Genomic DNA, 14,379 nt, shown 5'->3' with positions numbered 1-14,379 from the left:
GGTGGACGAGGTGCTAAGGGGCATGGTTTAGTGTTTGATAGGAATGGTTGGACTCGATGATCCGGTGGGTCTCTTCCAACCTGGTTATGCTATGATTCTATGATTCTAAAATCAAAGGTGTGGCTTTTGGAGAGGGGCTCTGTTCAGCAGTCACTTGGACAAACTACAGTAGCTCTAGGGAGGCAGAAGGCAGCTTACACAAAGAGCTGGAACTGAACCTCATACTCACCTGAGGTGGCTCCTCTGTGGGAGGAGGAACATTTCCTGGGCAGTCACCTGCTCCAGTCACAAGGCTTAACTTCAGTTTGCAGCCAGAAGACAGATTAATCTATTTCTGCCATTCTGCTGGCAGGAGGGAAAGCTCTGAAGTCACCCTGCTGTGAATCCTTGCTAGAGAACCTGGGGTGACCTCACCCCGGCCTAGCAGGTAAGACCTCCCTCCACAGAAGGTCTGGCAGTGCAGGCAAGGACCCCTCTCCCCATCACAGCCCTTGTACCCCATGCAAGGGACCATTCCACTCCTCCGGCCCAAACACCGAGCTCCAGCACTGGTTAAGGCTTTGAGCAGCAAGTGAATTCAGGCATCACATGAAGGGTCAAGCAAAGCCAGTGCTGGTTTGCAGAACCCCTCCTAAGTCACATCACAGCAAGCACCTGCTGCCCTCCCACCCCACACCCAGCAGACCCCCCCGCCAGCTCCAAGGGGTCCAAAGCAAAGAGGGGACATTTCCTTGATACAAAGGTGGTGAAGACAGCAGATCTGCTGCAAGTGTTCCTGTTGGTTCTCCTCAAGAGCCTCCTCAACCCCAGACCAGCATATACCAACAGTTCAGTAGTTGTTTCCTAAAAGCAGTAACTTAAAACAACTCCCTCACATTGGTTCCTTCCCACAGGTCAGCACCTAGAACATTTGGGCTTTGTGTCTCTGGCATCTACTTTTCCCCTTGGCCATCCTTCAGGAGAGCACAAGGTACCACAGGATCCAGCCAGACGCAGCTCAGGATATTATCTACCACCAAAAATTTAGGTCTGACATTTAGAAGAGGCAGGACTTTCAACACCAGCCTCCATTATCTGCTGCCAGCTTTCACCATCTAGACCTGGACTTAAAATCCAGGCAAGGGGCTAGGAACTTGCCCAGTACTGAAAAGCCAGAGGTCTGCAGTTAACAGATTCATTCTGCCATGAAAGCTCAGCAGTTAAGCATCTGCAAGTGTCACCTTTTCACTGCTGCACCACTACAAATCCAGCTGAAACCTCTTAGTCCTCTTTGACACCAACATGAGGAGTGGAGACTCCTGCTGGAGGCCAGTCTGCAGGCAGCACTCGCTGTTCTGCTACAGCAACTGCAACCTGACACTGGCGACCTTGAGATCATTGCATAACCTCCTAAGGCTTGTAAGTAACATCAGCCAATTGTATCCGTCACACAGCCACACAGGTCATACTTTCTTAGCTCCAGGGTCAGAACAGCTCTTCAGGAAGAGGACAGATGGAAACAAAATTAGTTACTGAAAATACTGTAGGACACATCTTCCTGCCCGGAGTACAGCCAATCCAGCTCAGGGGCAGATCTGCTTTTGCCACATCATGCGGGCCATGTCCTTTCAAGTCTGCACCTCCCGTCTGCAGGAAATATAGAATTGCACCTTGCCCCTCCTCGAGTGGCTGATACTGTTACCATTTCATCAGTTTAATTTTAGCTTGAAAGAAAGAACATGCACAAGTGACACGTTCAAATAAACTCCTTTATTTCTCTGTAATAAAAGCAGCACTATCTGAACTTCAAGTTCCCACAGGTGCAACTATTCTTTTCCATCCTTGCTAGTCTAGAAGTAAATTACCACTAGAAGACTCCTGTCTGGTCGATCTGTTCCCTTCACTCATCCCTTGTCCGTCCTTCCGCTCCCTGCGGGCAACAGGGCTCTGCACCCAGCTCCTCTTCTCTACTACAAGGGGGCAGATTCTTCACAGGAGAGAAGAAACACCTACAGGGGATAAAACACAAGTTTATCATTAACTGCATGTTCCAGCAGCTGGAGTTAACAAAAGCTCTCTTACCTAAGGTGACCAAGTCAAGACTTAACTGGTGACATCTCCTTCTAGGAGATGCAGAAAGAATTAGGGAATTCAGTGGGAAAAGCAGCAGGCTCCAGTAAGAGAGGAAACTCCACGAGGGTATCTATAGCCTTCTCAACTTAAAGACAGGGGCAGAGCTATTTCTCCTGTCCTTTCCAGTTCTTTTTCACATCCCAAGACACAGGGAAGGCGCTGGCAGAGGCCGAGCCGCTTCCCAATCCCGCCCTCCAAGGGCACTTTAACCCCCAGGGCTGTTTCCGCAGCCTCTGAACGCCGGGACGCCCCCTAGAGCAGCTCCCAGCCCCGGGGCGGTCCCAGCCTCACCGTTGCTGTACTTGCACTGCTTCAGAGCCTCATTGAAGCCCTCGCACAGGGTCAGGTCTCGCTGGTTGGTGGCGCATTCCAGGAACTGCTTCATCTCATAGTGGCAGGGGCCGTAGGGCGACTGCGGGGCCAGGGGCGGCTGCCGGGGCTCCTGCGGGCAGGGACCGGCTCAAGACGGGCCGAGGCGCTCGGGAAGCGCGGCGGCTCGTCCCCCCGCGGTGCCTCGGGCCGCCGGTGCGGGACCGGCCGCCCCCGCCCCGCAAGGACGGGACAAGGACGGGACAAGGACGGGACAAGGACGGGACAAGGACGGGACAAGGACGGGACAAGGACGGGACAAGGACGGTGCCCGGCCCCGCTCGCACCTGCGCGGGAGCCGCCGCCTTGGCCGGTTCGGAGGAGCCGCCGAAGGCGCCGGTGAGGGCGCTGCCCACGACGTGTCCCACGGCGGAGCCCACGGCCACTCCCGCCGCCGTGCTCGCCATCTGCGCCATCAGGCCGGGCTGCGCGGGCTGCGCCGCCGGCACCGGGGCCGGGCTGCGGAGAGGAGCGAGTCACACAGGGCCGGGAAGAGTGCAGGAGTCGGTCGGTCTGTCCGCCCCCCTCCCCCCACCCCGTACCTGGCCGGGGCCGGTGCCGCCGCGGGCCGCGACACGCTCCTGCCGCCCCGCGCCATCGCCGACAGTGCCCGCCCGCCCCGCGCGCCGCCTTTAAAGGCGCCCGGCTCACGTGACTCTCGCGCATGCGCAGCGCGAAGGTCGAAGTCCTCGGCCTGCCCCGCCCCTCTAAGCCTTCCGCCAGGAGCCCGGCCCCGCCGCCACGTGCTTGTCGCGCATGCGCAGCGCGGCGGCCGAGGCCACCCCCCCCCCCCCCCAAGGCCTTCCGCCAGGAGTCCGGCCCCGCGCGCTGTCACGGGGACGTGCCGCCCTCACGTGACCCTCGCGCATGCGCAGCGCGGCAGCCGAAGCCCCCGCCCCTCGACGCCTTCCGCCAGCAGAGGGCGCGCCCGCCCCGGGGCAGCGAACGGCGCGGAGCCGCTGCCGCCTCCTCAGGGCGGGGACGGTCACCCCCGGGTGACGGGGCAGGGCTGAGGCGGCCGCTTGGGGAATCCTGGAGTCACTGGGGTTGGAAAGGACCTCTAAGCCGTGCCGTTCTTCCGCCAGCCCCGTCCCCGAGTGCCCGGTGAGCCCTGCAGGGCGGGGGCTCGGCCCTGGGCAGCCTCTGCCGGGGCTTCACCGCTCCCTCAGTGAAGAAATGTGTCCTAATCAACACCGACCTGTCCCGGTGCTGCCTGAGGCCGTTGGAGAGAGTTGGGGTTGTTGATCCTGGAGAAGAGAAGGCTACGAGAGACCTTATAGCGACCTGCCAGTACCTGAAGGGGCTACAGGAAAGCTGGAGAGGGACTGTTCACAAAGGCTTGTGGTGATAGGACGAGGGGCAATGGGGATAAACTGTGGAGGGGCAGATTTAGACTAGACATAAGGAGGAATTTCTTCACCATGAGGGTGGGGAGGCCCTGGCACAGGTTGCCCAGGGAAGCGGTGGCTGCCCCATCCCTGGAGGGGTTCAAGGCCACATTGGATGGGCCTTGGGCAGCCTGATCCGGTGGGAGGTGTCCCTGCCCATGGCAGGGGGTGGAATGGGATGGGCCTTAAAGCCCCTTCCAACCCAAACTATTATATGATTCTATGATTTCATAGAATCATAGAATCATAGAATAACCAGGTTGGAAGAGACCCATCAGATCATCGAGTCTAACCATTCCTATCAATCACTAAACCATTCCCCTTAGCACCTCGTCCACCCGTGCCTTAAACACCTCCAGGGAAGGTGACTCAACCACCTCCCTGGGCAGCCTCTGCCAGGGACCAATGACCCTTTCTGTGAAGAATTTTTTCCTAATGTCCAGCCTAAACCTCCCCTGGCGGAGCTTGAGGCCATTCCCTCTCGTCCTGTCCCCTGTCACTTGGGAGAAGAGCCCAGCTCCCTCCTCTCCACAACCTCCTTTCAGGTAGTTGTAGAGAGCAATGAGGTCTCCCCTCAGCCTCCTCTTCTCCAGGCTAAACACCCCCAGCTCTCTCAGCTGTTCCTCATAAGGCCTGTTCTCCAGCCCCTTCACCAGCTTTGTTGCTCTTCTCTGGACTCGCTCCAGAGCCTCAACATCCTTCTTGTGGTGAGGGGCCCAGAACTGAACACAGGATTCGAGGAGCGGTCTCACCAGTGCCAGGTACAGAGGGAGAATAACCTCCCTGGACCTGCTGGTCACGCTGTTTCTGATCCAAGCCAAGATGCCATTGGCCTTCTTGGCCACCTGGGCCACTGCTGGCTCATATTCAGTCGGCTGTCAACCAACAGCTCGCGGCAGTCACTGCCTCAAACACGGCTTAGCTCATTCCTGGGCTCCCGCCATGGGGCGAGGATCATGTTCTGCTGAGCATTGTGGAGCCACGGAGCCTGTAGTGAAGGACGGGTCTCTCTGTGGTTCAGGCAGGACTGGAGAAACAAGAGCTGGGTGCAGGCAGACCAGGCAGCAGCGATAAGCAGAGCAGCTCTGCTGTGAAGGTTTCTGTCGTGACAAAGAAGAGCTTCGAGGAGTACAATGCAGTGTACTGCAATGCTCATAGGCTCTTTCTCCCAGGCGTGGAGCAGAACAGGAGAAAGCATGAAGGGGCTTGTTGGATGATGGAGTTGGCCTCTGTTGCATGGGAGATGATGGGTGGAGGAGAGATGGATAATGAAGGGCTAGGAGAGGGAAGGTGAACCATCTACAATTGGGGCAGAGAAAAGAGGGTGTCGGGGAGGAGTGTGGGGAGGAATGATGTGGTCTAAGTCATGGGCCAGCACAACAATTTTTGCAGCAGCCCTCTGGATACAAACCAGCAGATCAAGGAAACCTTTGCAAGGCGTGGACATTGGGAAGAATCCATGGAAAGATGATGAGCCCTCAAGTCACAAGCAGACAGGCTGGACAACGCCAGTTTTACCTTCAAACCAATTTCTTGACAATCATCTCCTCCCTGGCACCCCAACTGGCCTCCAGGGCCTCTGTGGGTCCACGTCTGCTTGATGTCTCCCTGGGATGGGCCTGGTTGCCTGCTTAGTCTTTGAATGTTCCTTATGCCCTGTGGAGTAAAAGAAATCTCCAAAATTGAGAAGGATTCAGAAGTTGTCCTGGGAAAAAAAAATAATCCCAGCTATGTTATGTCTCCAAGGCTGTGGTTGTACATTCAGCAAGTTACAAAAAGCAGCTGTCTGGGCTGGTTCATTGACTGGCAGGAATTAGGGAGCTAAGTCACTGCAGGGTTGGCAATTAGCTGCCGTGCAAGTGTTTTTGTAGAATCAGATTTCCAGCACGAGGAGAAGAGTAAAACGTTTGTAAAGCAAGCTGCCCTTCTTGGCACAGGAGCTGGGCAGGCAGGGAGAGAGCTGCAGCTCCTGCGCTTCTGAGGAAAGGGTTTGTGCCTTGAACAAACTTGATGGGGGTCACCTCTTATAAGGGGACAGCACCCCCAAATCCTCCCTCCTGCACCACCAGGGATCTCGCCTGCTCTGGGAGCTGGGCTGTGCAGTCCTGCTTCAGCTGCAGCAGCATTTGACATTCAGCATTTGCCCGTCTTTGATCAACTAATAAAGAGGAGAGGGGTGAAAGCAGTTGTAAAATCAGAAAAAATGTAACTGGGAAGCCCCTGCATGAGCAGTAGCTGCATTTTTAGCTTTTCCCAGCCATGCATTCTGGGGGAGTGGGGTTCCCTTCCCTGTGCGGGCCTGTCCTTCCCTGGCAGCTCCATCCTGCTAAGCACCTGTGGGGAAGCAGAGGTCTTAAAGACACGAGGGGAGAAAAAAAAAGTAAGAAGGAAGAGAAGAGTGACCTCAAGGAACCCCTCACTGTGAGGAAACCCCTGAGGTGAGAGCTCAGTTCTCTGCCATCGGTATGTGGGGCTACGACACCACGGGCTCCTCATCCCTCCTTGGTTGCCCCCTGGAGTGGGGATGTGCTGGGGGGAGGAGAGGACAGATTTGCAGGGGACATGGGGAATGCCAGACCTCCAGACGTAGGAAACTGAGGTTCATTAGTTCCACTACACGCAGAACAACTTGCTGAAGGAGCCTGAGTCTCAAGCTGAGAGCATCCCTCTGAGCAGTGTCTGGCGGACCCTTTGGTTTGGTTGTTTAGACGCAAAGTTTTCCTGTGCTGTGGGAGGCCGGGTATGTGCTGAGGAGCACAGCTCCCCTGGTTTACTAATGAGATAATTTATTGTGGCTGTCTGAGAAGGCTGCATGTACACAACTCCACCCACCCACACACACGCCGCCCACTCTAAGCCCTCTGCTCCCAGCTGGAGAGCCCTCAGCACCAGAGGTGGGAGCAATGTGTTGGGTTTTCCTGTGCAGAGCCATCTTCCCCTCGGAGAAATGATGCAGCAAGACCCCCTTTGTATCTAAATATCTCCCACAACATTTTTCACTGCTTCCCTGGCCAAATCTCATTATTCCCTTATTTTTCAGCCTATATTTGATCTTTGATTCAATTGAGTAGCATGATCTCTGCCTCTCCCGCAGCTCCAGAAGGTCCCTCCTTACATAGTTCAAGTGTTAGGGCTTGCCTACACTTGAACATTAGTTCTGGATTAAGGGACACAGAAATCTGAAAGACAATAGCCAATTCCTGAATAGCGCTGGAAATATTTACTCAAAACCAGTCATTTCTGAATAACTCGGTGCACTGGCTGGTCTGTACGTTCCCTCCTGTTAGCAGCAGGATCAGGTCTGTAAAGAGCAGGTCTGGCTTTTTCAACTGCTTTCTCCCTGTTGCTCTAAAAGCAGATAATCATCTCCCCGTTGAGAGTTTGCCTCACTTAAATCCTCACTCTGTCACAGCCAAAATGTGGCTACAAAGAGATCTAGGAATTCCCCAAGCATTTTGGTTGCAGGGGGTTATTTCACAGGTAAGGAACGCAATGCCCGGCCTCCCTGGGTCTCCTCCACTCTCCACCGGGCTGCAGAGAACGGGTCTGACATTACCAGGCTGCAGCTTCCCAGGACGTTTGCTTAGGGGGACGGTGCCACCCACGAGTGGCATCTTACCCAGAAGTTTTCTCCACGCCGCGGTGCCACACTGTGCCCCGTCGGTGCCACAGGCCACGGCCAGCAGGTAGCCAACCATCTGGAGATGCTGCCGGAGCCTGTGCTGCCCGGGCTGCAGGTTTGCGCTTGGAGAACACTAATTACTGCATGCAGGGGCAGATCTGGGCAGTGCTCTGGGTGTACCTGAATTTAAGTTATTTAGGTTAACAGCAAATTGCACGGGATGGTTGCTTCGGGATCTGGGCAAACTATTCAAAGCAGAAGAAAGCGTCTGATGAATTAGCCAATATTTTTGTTTGTGGACAACTCCCCCCCCCCAAAAAAAAAAAAAAGAAAAAGAAACAGAGCCTCCATGTGTTTGCTACTCAAAATTACTCCATGAATCACTTCTGACTGAGTGTATTGCAGTCAGTGGGTTTCTCCTGTCCAGCTTTTATTTCATCTTTGAGCTCTGGATAGTCCTAATTTTGTTTGTGCCTGGTGGCTGATTTCATTCTCCCAAGTCCACATGAAGCTTTCAGGTCAGATGTAAGTAAGCATGCAAGCAGTACTTTCTTATCCTATAAAGTTTTTTGCAAGCAGCAACTGACAAATAATAATAAAAACAAATAATCAAGCAAGTTGCTGCCACTAAAAGGAGTTCACAGATTTTTCACAAGCAGAGGGGCACATTTCCCGTAGTCCTGCCTCACTGCTGTTCCCCAAGGGATAATCAAGCAGTAGCATCAAAAGTAGGTGACATTCGATGGCATTGCCACTGCGGCGTGGCACATAGCCCTGTCTCACACTGGATGCCACAGGCTTTGAGCACGCTTACCCCACACAGACCTCTTGCTGTCTGCACCCTTCCTCAGGCTCTTTTTAGCCAAGATACAATGCTGTGAAATGAAGTGACTGCACTGCAAGAGTCAGAGAGGAGAAAAGGGAGGAAGAAAAACATGTGGCATCTGGCTGGAGGATGTCACTAGACACGACGTGACAAGATGGGAGCACTACAGTGCCGTTTCAGCTTTCAAGTCTCGTGCTCCCAGGATCGACATACCATTTCTTGGATGTGGTTTGCCCCAAGGGCAATCTCAACAGCTGTGAAGTTTCAGCAGATGAACAGTGTAGTATTCAATAAATTTCACAAAGCAAAGGAAAGGATTTTTTAACTCATTCATGCTTGCCCACGTTTCATCTGAAGGCTCTTCTAGACCAGAATCCCTTAATTTCATGACTATTTCCGATTTGAAATCCAGGGTCCGACTGATGGAGCACACCTGAGCAAGACTGCTCTGCTCTGGGTTTCTGGAAAGCTCTTCCCCAACATAAGAGGCTTTTCTCAGCCATGACTGCGGGTCCCGGGATATGTAGGTACATCTGTACATTTATCTGTGCCACTTAAACCCACCCTGAGGGCCCACAGGTGGAGGAAGGTATTAAATGTGGAATGAGGGCACCTTTGTCTCCTGGTGGGAAAAGAGGAGGTCATAGAAGGAGGTCCCCAGATGTCTTCCCCAGTGGCAGCTACATCTCAGAAGTTCAATCTCCTCTGTATCCATACATCGAGAAGCAAGGCTTGTGCACTTGGAGGTATGTTCTCATCCCAGCTGAAGGCTGATGCCATTAGCTGTAACTTAAAGAAAGGCTTTTGTGTCCTAAAAGTGAGCCCTAGTCAAGAAATTACCGCTTCCAAAACACCTTCAGTGTATCTTCAGATCACGAAGACGGCAGCTAATGCAAGCTCTGTGAATTCACCTGTTAATGCAGGACAAGGTGGCTAAACCTGACACTGGAGATTTTTGGTTTTCTACATGGCCACAGAGCACCCCATAAGCAATGCATCTCAAAAGCCAGCACGGGTTTGTTTGGTATGTCTGGAGGATCTGAGCAACAGGACAGTGCTCTTCGCTGCCTCTCCTCTGGCTACAATCTGCCAGGTGATTTTGGGGAACCCCAAGCAGCGAGCTCACCCCCCTTGCAGGACATAACAGTGTGGGCCCTGGAGGGTTCTTACACCTCCACAGGCTCCCTGCTTTACCTGCACTGTCACTGTCAATGGGCTTGGCATTTCTTCTTCACCCAAATGTCTACCCAGAGGCTGGTTCCCTCTGTTCTTGCACAGCTGCTCGCTGTTTGTTTCCCTCCTTCCTGTTGCAGACACACAGCGAACCTCTCCAGGGAGCTGCACTTAGTGGTTCCCCAAGCACGGCTCGGGCAGGACGGGCTGACAACCCAGAGGAGTCTGTAGTAAAACAACACATGAGCAAATACAAAAGCAGGAATGGGGTCTGTGTGCAAGGCAGAGGCACCTGTGACCTCTTAGGAGGCTGTTAGCACCATCCCATGAACAGCTACTGCTCTGAAATAGATTATTACAGTAAATGCCTTCCCCATCTCCCCCTTCCCAAGCAAAGACATAGCCTATAGCAAAGACATATGGCAGACGGAGAGAGCTTGTGTGCTGCTGCAGGCTCTGCCAAAACAGTTCACAGCCACCTGTGATTCGGGGTTCTCCATTTCATCTCTCCAAGATGTCTCATGAGTTTTAATCACTACAGGCTCTACCTGCCCTACTGAAGCTGTCCAGTCATCAGCGTCCACAACCTCTTCTCAGCCAGAAATTAGATACTGGAGCCCATCTTTTCTTTCCTCTATAGAACAAGTCAGTGGTATCTCCTCTTCCTCTTGCTCCCCCTGAAAATGCACATGGAAGACCAGTCCGGCACTCTGGTTTGTCAAGATTTCTGCTGCAATGCTCTTCTTTCAGTTGCAGCCTCGCTATAGAGAGCTGAGCTCAACACAGAGACCATCCACACATTCCTCTGTAGGAACAGTGCATGCTTTTTGCCTGGCCTTTGCAAAATTAGTGATCAGAGCAAACACCACAGCTCTCTGCAAAGGCTGGGCACTGTGTGTGCCATGCTGGATTCATCCCCAGCCACGTGCCAGCTTTCTTGGTGCTCCATTTAGACCGTTCTTCGGAGTCTTCAGTTTGGTATCTGGGTGTTTCCCTGGATCTGAGGCTTCTACATAGATTTTGTGATAACGCAGTCTCAGAGTTCAGCACTTGCTGTCCAAGAGAAAGTGGAAAAACATCTTGGGAACTGAACCGTGCCACAGCCTGGCAACCGATTTATTACAGTGACATTTGTTAGTGGCAACGCACTGTGGGTCACAGACATCCTTCCCCACAGCAACTAGAGTAGCAAAAGCTCTGAACTGCAGGGCACTGCATCGCTGCTGCATGAACTAACAAGTGTGAGAGCCACTTTGCATCCCAATAGGAGCCAAGAGAGCCCTCACACCAAGCAAATCCCACATCGCTGTGATTTCTCTTCCTGGTTATCTCCTCTGAGTGCACTTGCTCTCCTTCATTCTTCCTTCCTGGCTCACATCCTCACTGCTTTCACACAGCTTCATTCAGTGAGAGCCCACAGCACTGCTCAGATGCGTGGCAGATGCCTCGTGGATGCCTAGTTCTGCTCACCCAGCACCACCCAGCCCAGCTGCTCCCCTGCTGTAAGCACAGCCAACCCCAGTCCTGCCGAGGTGTGAGGAGCATCCTCTCCTTGCTACTGCTGGCCCCAGGCTGCCAAGCTGGCCTGCACAACCCAAGGATGGACGCCTTCCACTCATCACGGGAAAAGCACCTTAGGACGGTGCCTGAGCGATGCAGGAGGGTCCCAGCAGCGGGGAGACTGAGCCAAGAGGGGCCGGGGAGTGGTAGCTGTTCTAGGGAGGTGCTGAGGAAGGGGGAGAGGGGGGGATGCGAGAGGTTTGGCTGCTCTGAGCAGAAATGTGTGTGAAGAAAAGCCTCGACCCACACCTTGAATTCCACAGCTGATCTCCGGGGACAGGGGGAGGGAGAGAGGACAGGACGGGACATTTCCAGTAGACCCAGGACTTGTTCTTAAAAGCCTCATCTCACCACCCCTGCCTGCCTCCTCCCCCATCACCTCCACATCTCACGCTGGGTTTTTATTAATGCAGTTCCCCTTAGGCTAGAGGGAATCACATCCCAGGAGACATTCCAGTCTCAGCTCAGCTTCGGAGGGGATCGGAGGGAGCCAAGGGTGGGGGGCGTTTCACCAGGACGTTTCGTTTGCAGAGAGCTGGCAGGTTGAGAGCGCTGCAAGACGGCACTAGCAGCCTCCTTATCAGACACCGAGCAGCCGCAGGCTGGAGTCGAGTCTCTGCTCAGTTCTGTATCTCCCAGTCATTTCTGCCTTGTCCGGGCTGGTGGCTGGAAGCTTTTAACTTGGGCTTTGCCAGGTGCTGGGTGCACAGCCCAGCACAGGGAGTCTGGGCAGGGAGTCTTTCCCTCTTGCTCGGGGATGCACGCAGCTGTTGACGATGCGCAGCGGGTCCCTGCTGCCACAGGGGCTCAGCCAAGGCCCAGCACCCTTCCCCATGCACCAGCAGTGCCTCGAACACCAGCTCCTCACACCCCGTCATGCTCCGCACCAGTCAGGGCTGAAACCTCTCGCCAGCAATGGGAGCTGGCTCCCTGGCGTCTGGCTCCTCAGGTGAACTGTGGTGTGTCCTGAGCCTACGCCAGGAAAATGCCAGCAGATTAAACTCTATCTCAGGCCAAGAGATGTGAAGATGGATGTGTTTTCCTTGCCTGGCTTATCTTGCAGGCAGCGCTTCTCACCGGAGCCCAGCACTGTTTGTGTGCGCTTGGCTCCTGGCACAGGGGCAGGAGATTAGACAACAAACACGGGTGCACTTCTCCAGGGCTGCAGCCTGCCCCTGCCCTGCCGAGACCGCGGCCTAGCAGGGAGCTGCTTCCCAGGGGCCAAAATCGGGGCTGGCTGCAGCTGCACCAGGGCTGAAGGAAGAGCCACGCAACCCCACGGCTGCTCGGGCACGGCATGAGCTGCGGCACAAGCTACACGGGGATGAGTTTATGGTGCCATGGCTGCTCCCCCAGGGATCTGCTCCTGGCGTGGAACCCTGCCATGAGAGTCATTCTGGGAGTGCAGAGCCAGTGCAGCTTTGCAAGGTGAGGGGCACAACAGTCCTGCTACCATCCCTCTTGTTCTTAGGTCGGAGGAGGCGGCAGTGCCAGCCTGGCAGCCCTGCAGGTGGCATCCAGCCCAGCTGCTCTGCTCTACTTGTGCCCCTTGGTTTCCTAAGGCCAGTAGCCCAGGCAGATCCCAGCCTCAGCAGGCTCTGCGCTGCTGGGTTCAACCTGGAATTAAGGTCAAGGAAGGGTTGTTTTTTTAAGGCAACACAAAATAAATGCAAAATAACTAGCAGCAGATCAAGCAATATGTTCTGGCAATCCATAGTGAGACTGTTGCATTGGCCCAGTTAAGCCAAAGTCTGGAAAAAAACCAAATATCAGCATTTTCAAGGTGCACAGTTAAGATCCAGGACAGCCTGCACAATTCCTACCATTTTCATTTAAAAGAGCTCTGAAGCAAAGCATTTTGCTGGCCAACAGAAATTTTTACATGTGCCTTTAGGTATTCCTTTGCCTCTTCTTGTGAGTCCAGGCCCAAATGCCAAACTTCCCCTAAATCCACATCCTCTTCTTGACACCTCCCCATGCCCGTGCTCTGCGCTGCCAGCTGAGGGGATCTGGTAATTCAAAGCCTCGTCAAGAAATACTCCTGGCCCCCGGTGTTTGCAAGGGCAGTTCACTGCACATGAGCCCCAGCCTTTTTCACACCCACCGCCACCTGTGCAAACAGCCACTTGGGCTGCCCAGGAATAAAACAAGATGCCAGGCCCAAAGAAAAGGGGAATCCCAAAAGCCAGAGGGTGAGAACAGAGACTTGCCCGATGGGAATGCATCCCCATTTGTCACCCGCTGAGCAGTGATGCTGGAGACATCAATTCATGAGGCCATCACCTACAGAGAGAAGAGGAAAGACATTAGAGAAGAGAAATCAAAGGAGTTTTTCTATCCTGGGGATTTGGCTCCTGGACCTTCTTCCAGCTGCTCAGGGAAATGTCCAGGAGGTGTAAAGCTCCATGCTGACTTTGCAGAGAACCTAAAACCAGGTCCCCAGTCACACAGAATACAGCTGTGAAAGTCACACCAGGGAGGTGGCAGGAAACAAAAGGACTTTGGACAGACAGGCTTAATCCATTTAAATTCGGTTTCTCTCCCACTTCCCTCCTCTTTTCCCTTCACTCTCACCAGACATTTCTTCCCCCACCTTCTCTCAGCCCGAAATGCCTCACAGATGCCTCACGGCAGCTTCACACCCAAGTGGCCCATGGACTGAAAGAGTTATTCCACCTCTTTGCTGCTCAGAACAGTGCAGAATACGACCCATTGTTCCCTTTCTTCCTCTTGCACAGTCCCTTCCTCCCCAAACACTTGCTGGGGAAGGGGCTGCTGAGGGAGTTTATCCCATTAGTGGTTTCTGTTGAGACTCACTTTACAATGCCACTTCACCTGCCTGGGGTTTCACACGGTCCCTCCATGCTGGAAAGCCTTCAGGGAGTGTGAGAAGAGCTAATGCTTGTGGCCAGAACGATTTACAAAATCTAGTCCTGCTGTTTGCTGAGACTGGAAGGCCGTGAAGCAGATGCTGAGCAAGACGAGCTACACGTGGGAATGATGTATCAGCAACATCCATTGGGACTTCCCAATCATGAAGGCCTTCACTGAGCTTCAGGAGCTTCACAAGATCCCTGAACCCCAGATTTGGCTCCGGCCTGGCAGGAGCTGCAGGAAAACAAGCAGAGAGTGCCCGAACTGAGCGATGTCAGGCTGTCAGTGCCCTGGGGCTGGAGCTCACCTGCCAGCAGTTTCTGTACGTTCAGCAAGCTGCAAACCGAGGTAGGGATAAGGGCTGCATGGACAGACAGTGGCTGAGAGCTCCCAGCACAGGAGTGCTAGTAAAAAGGACTTGTGCTGGCTGTGTATAGGTCCCTCTGCAGAAGGTG

At 53.9% G+C, this 14,379-nt stretch overlaps 1 protein-coding gene across 1 annotated transcript; it reads right to left on the bottom strand.

The window, feature by feature from the left end:
• Positions 1 to 1,730: 1,730 nt before the first annotated feature.
• Positions 1,731 to 2,960, bottom strand: CHCHD10 (coiled-coil-helix-coiled-coil-helix domain containing 10). Its single transcript, XM_069870875.1, has 3 exons — positions 2,769 to 2,960; positions 2,404 to 2,554; positions 1,731 to 1,988 (listed from the first exon to the last, which is right to left on the bottom strand). Exons 1-3 carry the CDS (start codon positions 2,895 to 2,897, stop codon positions 1,969 to 1,971), a joined length of 300 nt encoding a protein of 99 aa, XP_069726976.1. The 5' UTR covers positions 2,898 to 2,960; the 3' UTR covers positions 1,731 to 1,968.
• Between the last annotated feature and the right edge of the window lie 11,419 nt (positions 2,961 to 14,379).

The sequence above is a fragment of the Phaenicophaeus curvirostris genome, chromosome 17 (assembly GCF_032191515.1).
Source record: "Phaenicophaeus curvirostris isolate KB17595 chromosome 17, BPBGC_Pcur_1.0, whole genome shotgun sequence".
NCBI lineage: Eukaryota > Metazoa > Chordata > Aves > Cuculiformes > Cuculidae > Phaenicophaeus > Phaenicophaeus curvirostris.
This window is presented reverse-complemented; position numbering and strand designations above follow the sequence as displayed.

Coding starts and splice junctions, on each gene's coding strand:
- CHCHD10 (XM_069870875.1), bottom strand. CDS start 2,897: ATGGCGCAGATGGCGAGCACGGCGGCGGGAGTGGCCGTGGGCTCCGCC. Junction 2,555..2,768: donor AGGCGGCGGCTCCCGCGCAG/GTGCGAGCGGGG, acceptor CCCTGCCCGCAG/GAGCCCCGGCAGCCGCCCCT. Junction 1,989..2,403: donor GCAGTGCAAGTACAGCAACG/GTGAGGCTGGGA, acceptor TATCCCCTGTAG/GTGTTTCTTCTCTCCTGTGA.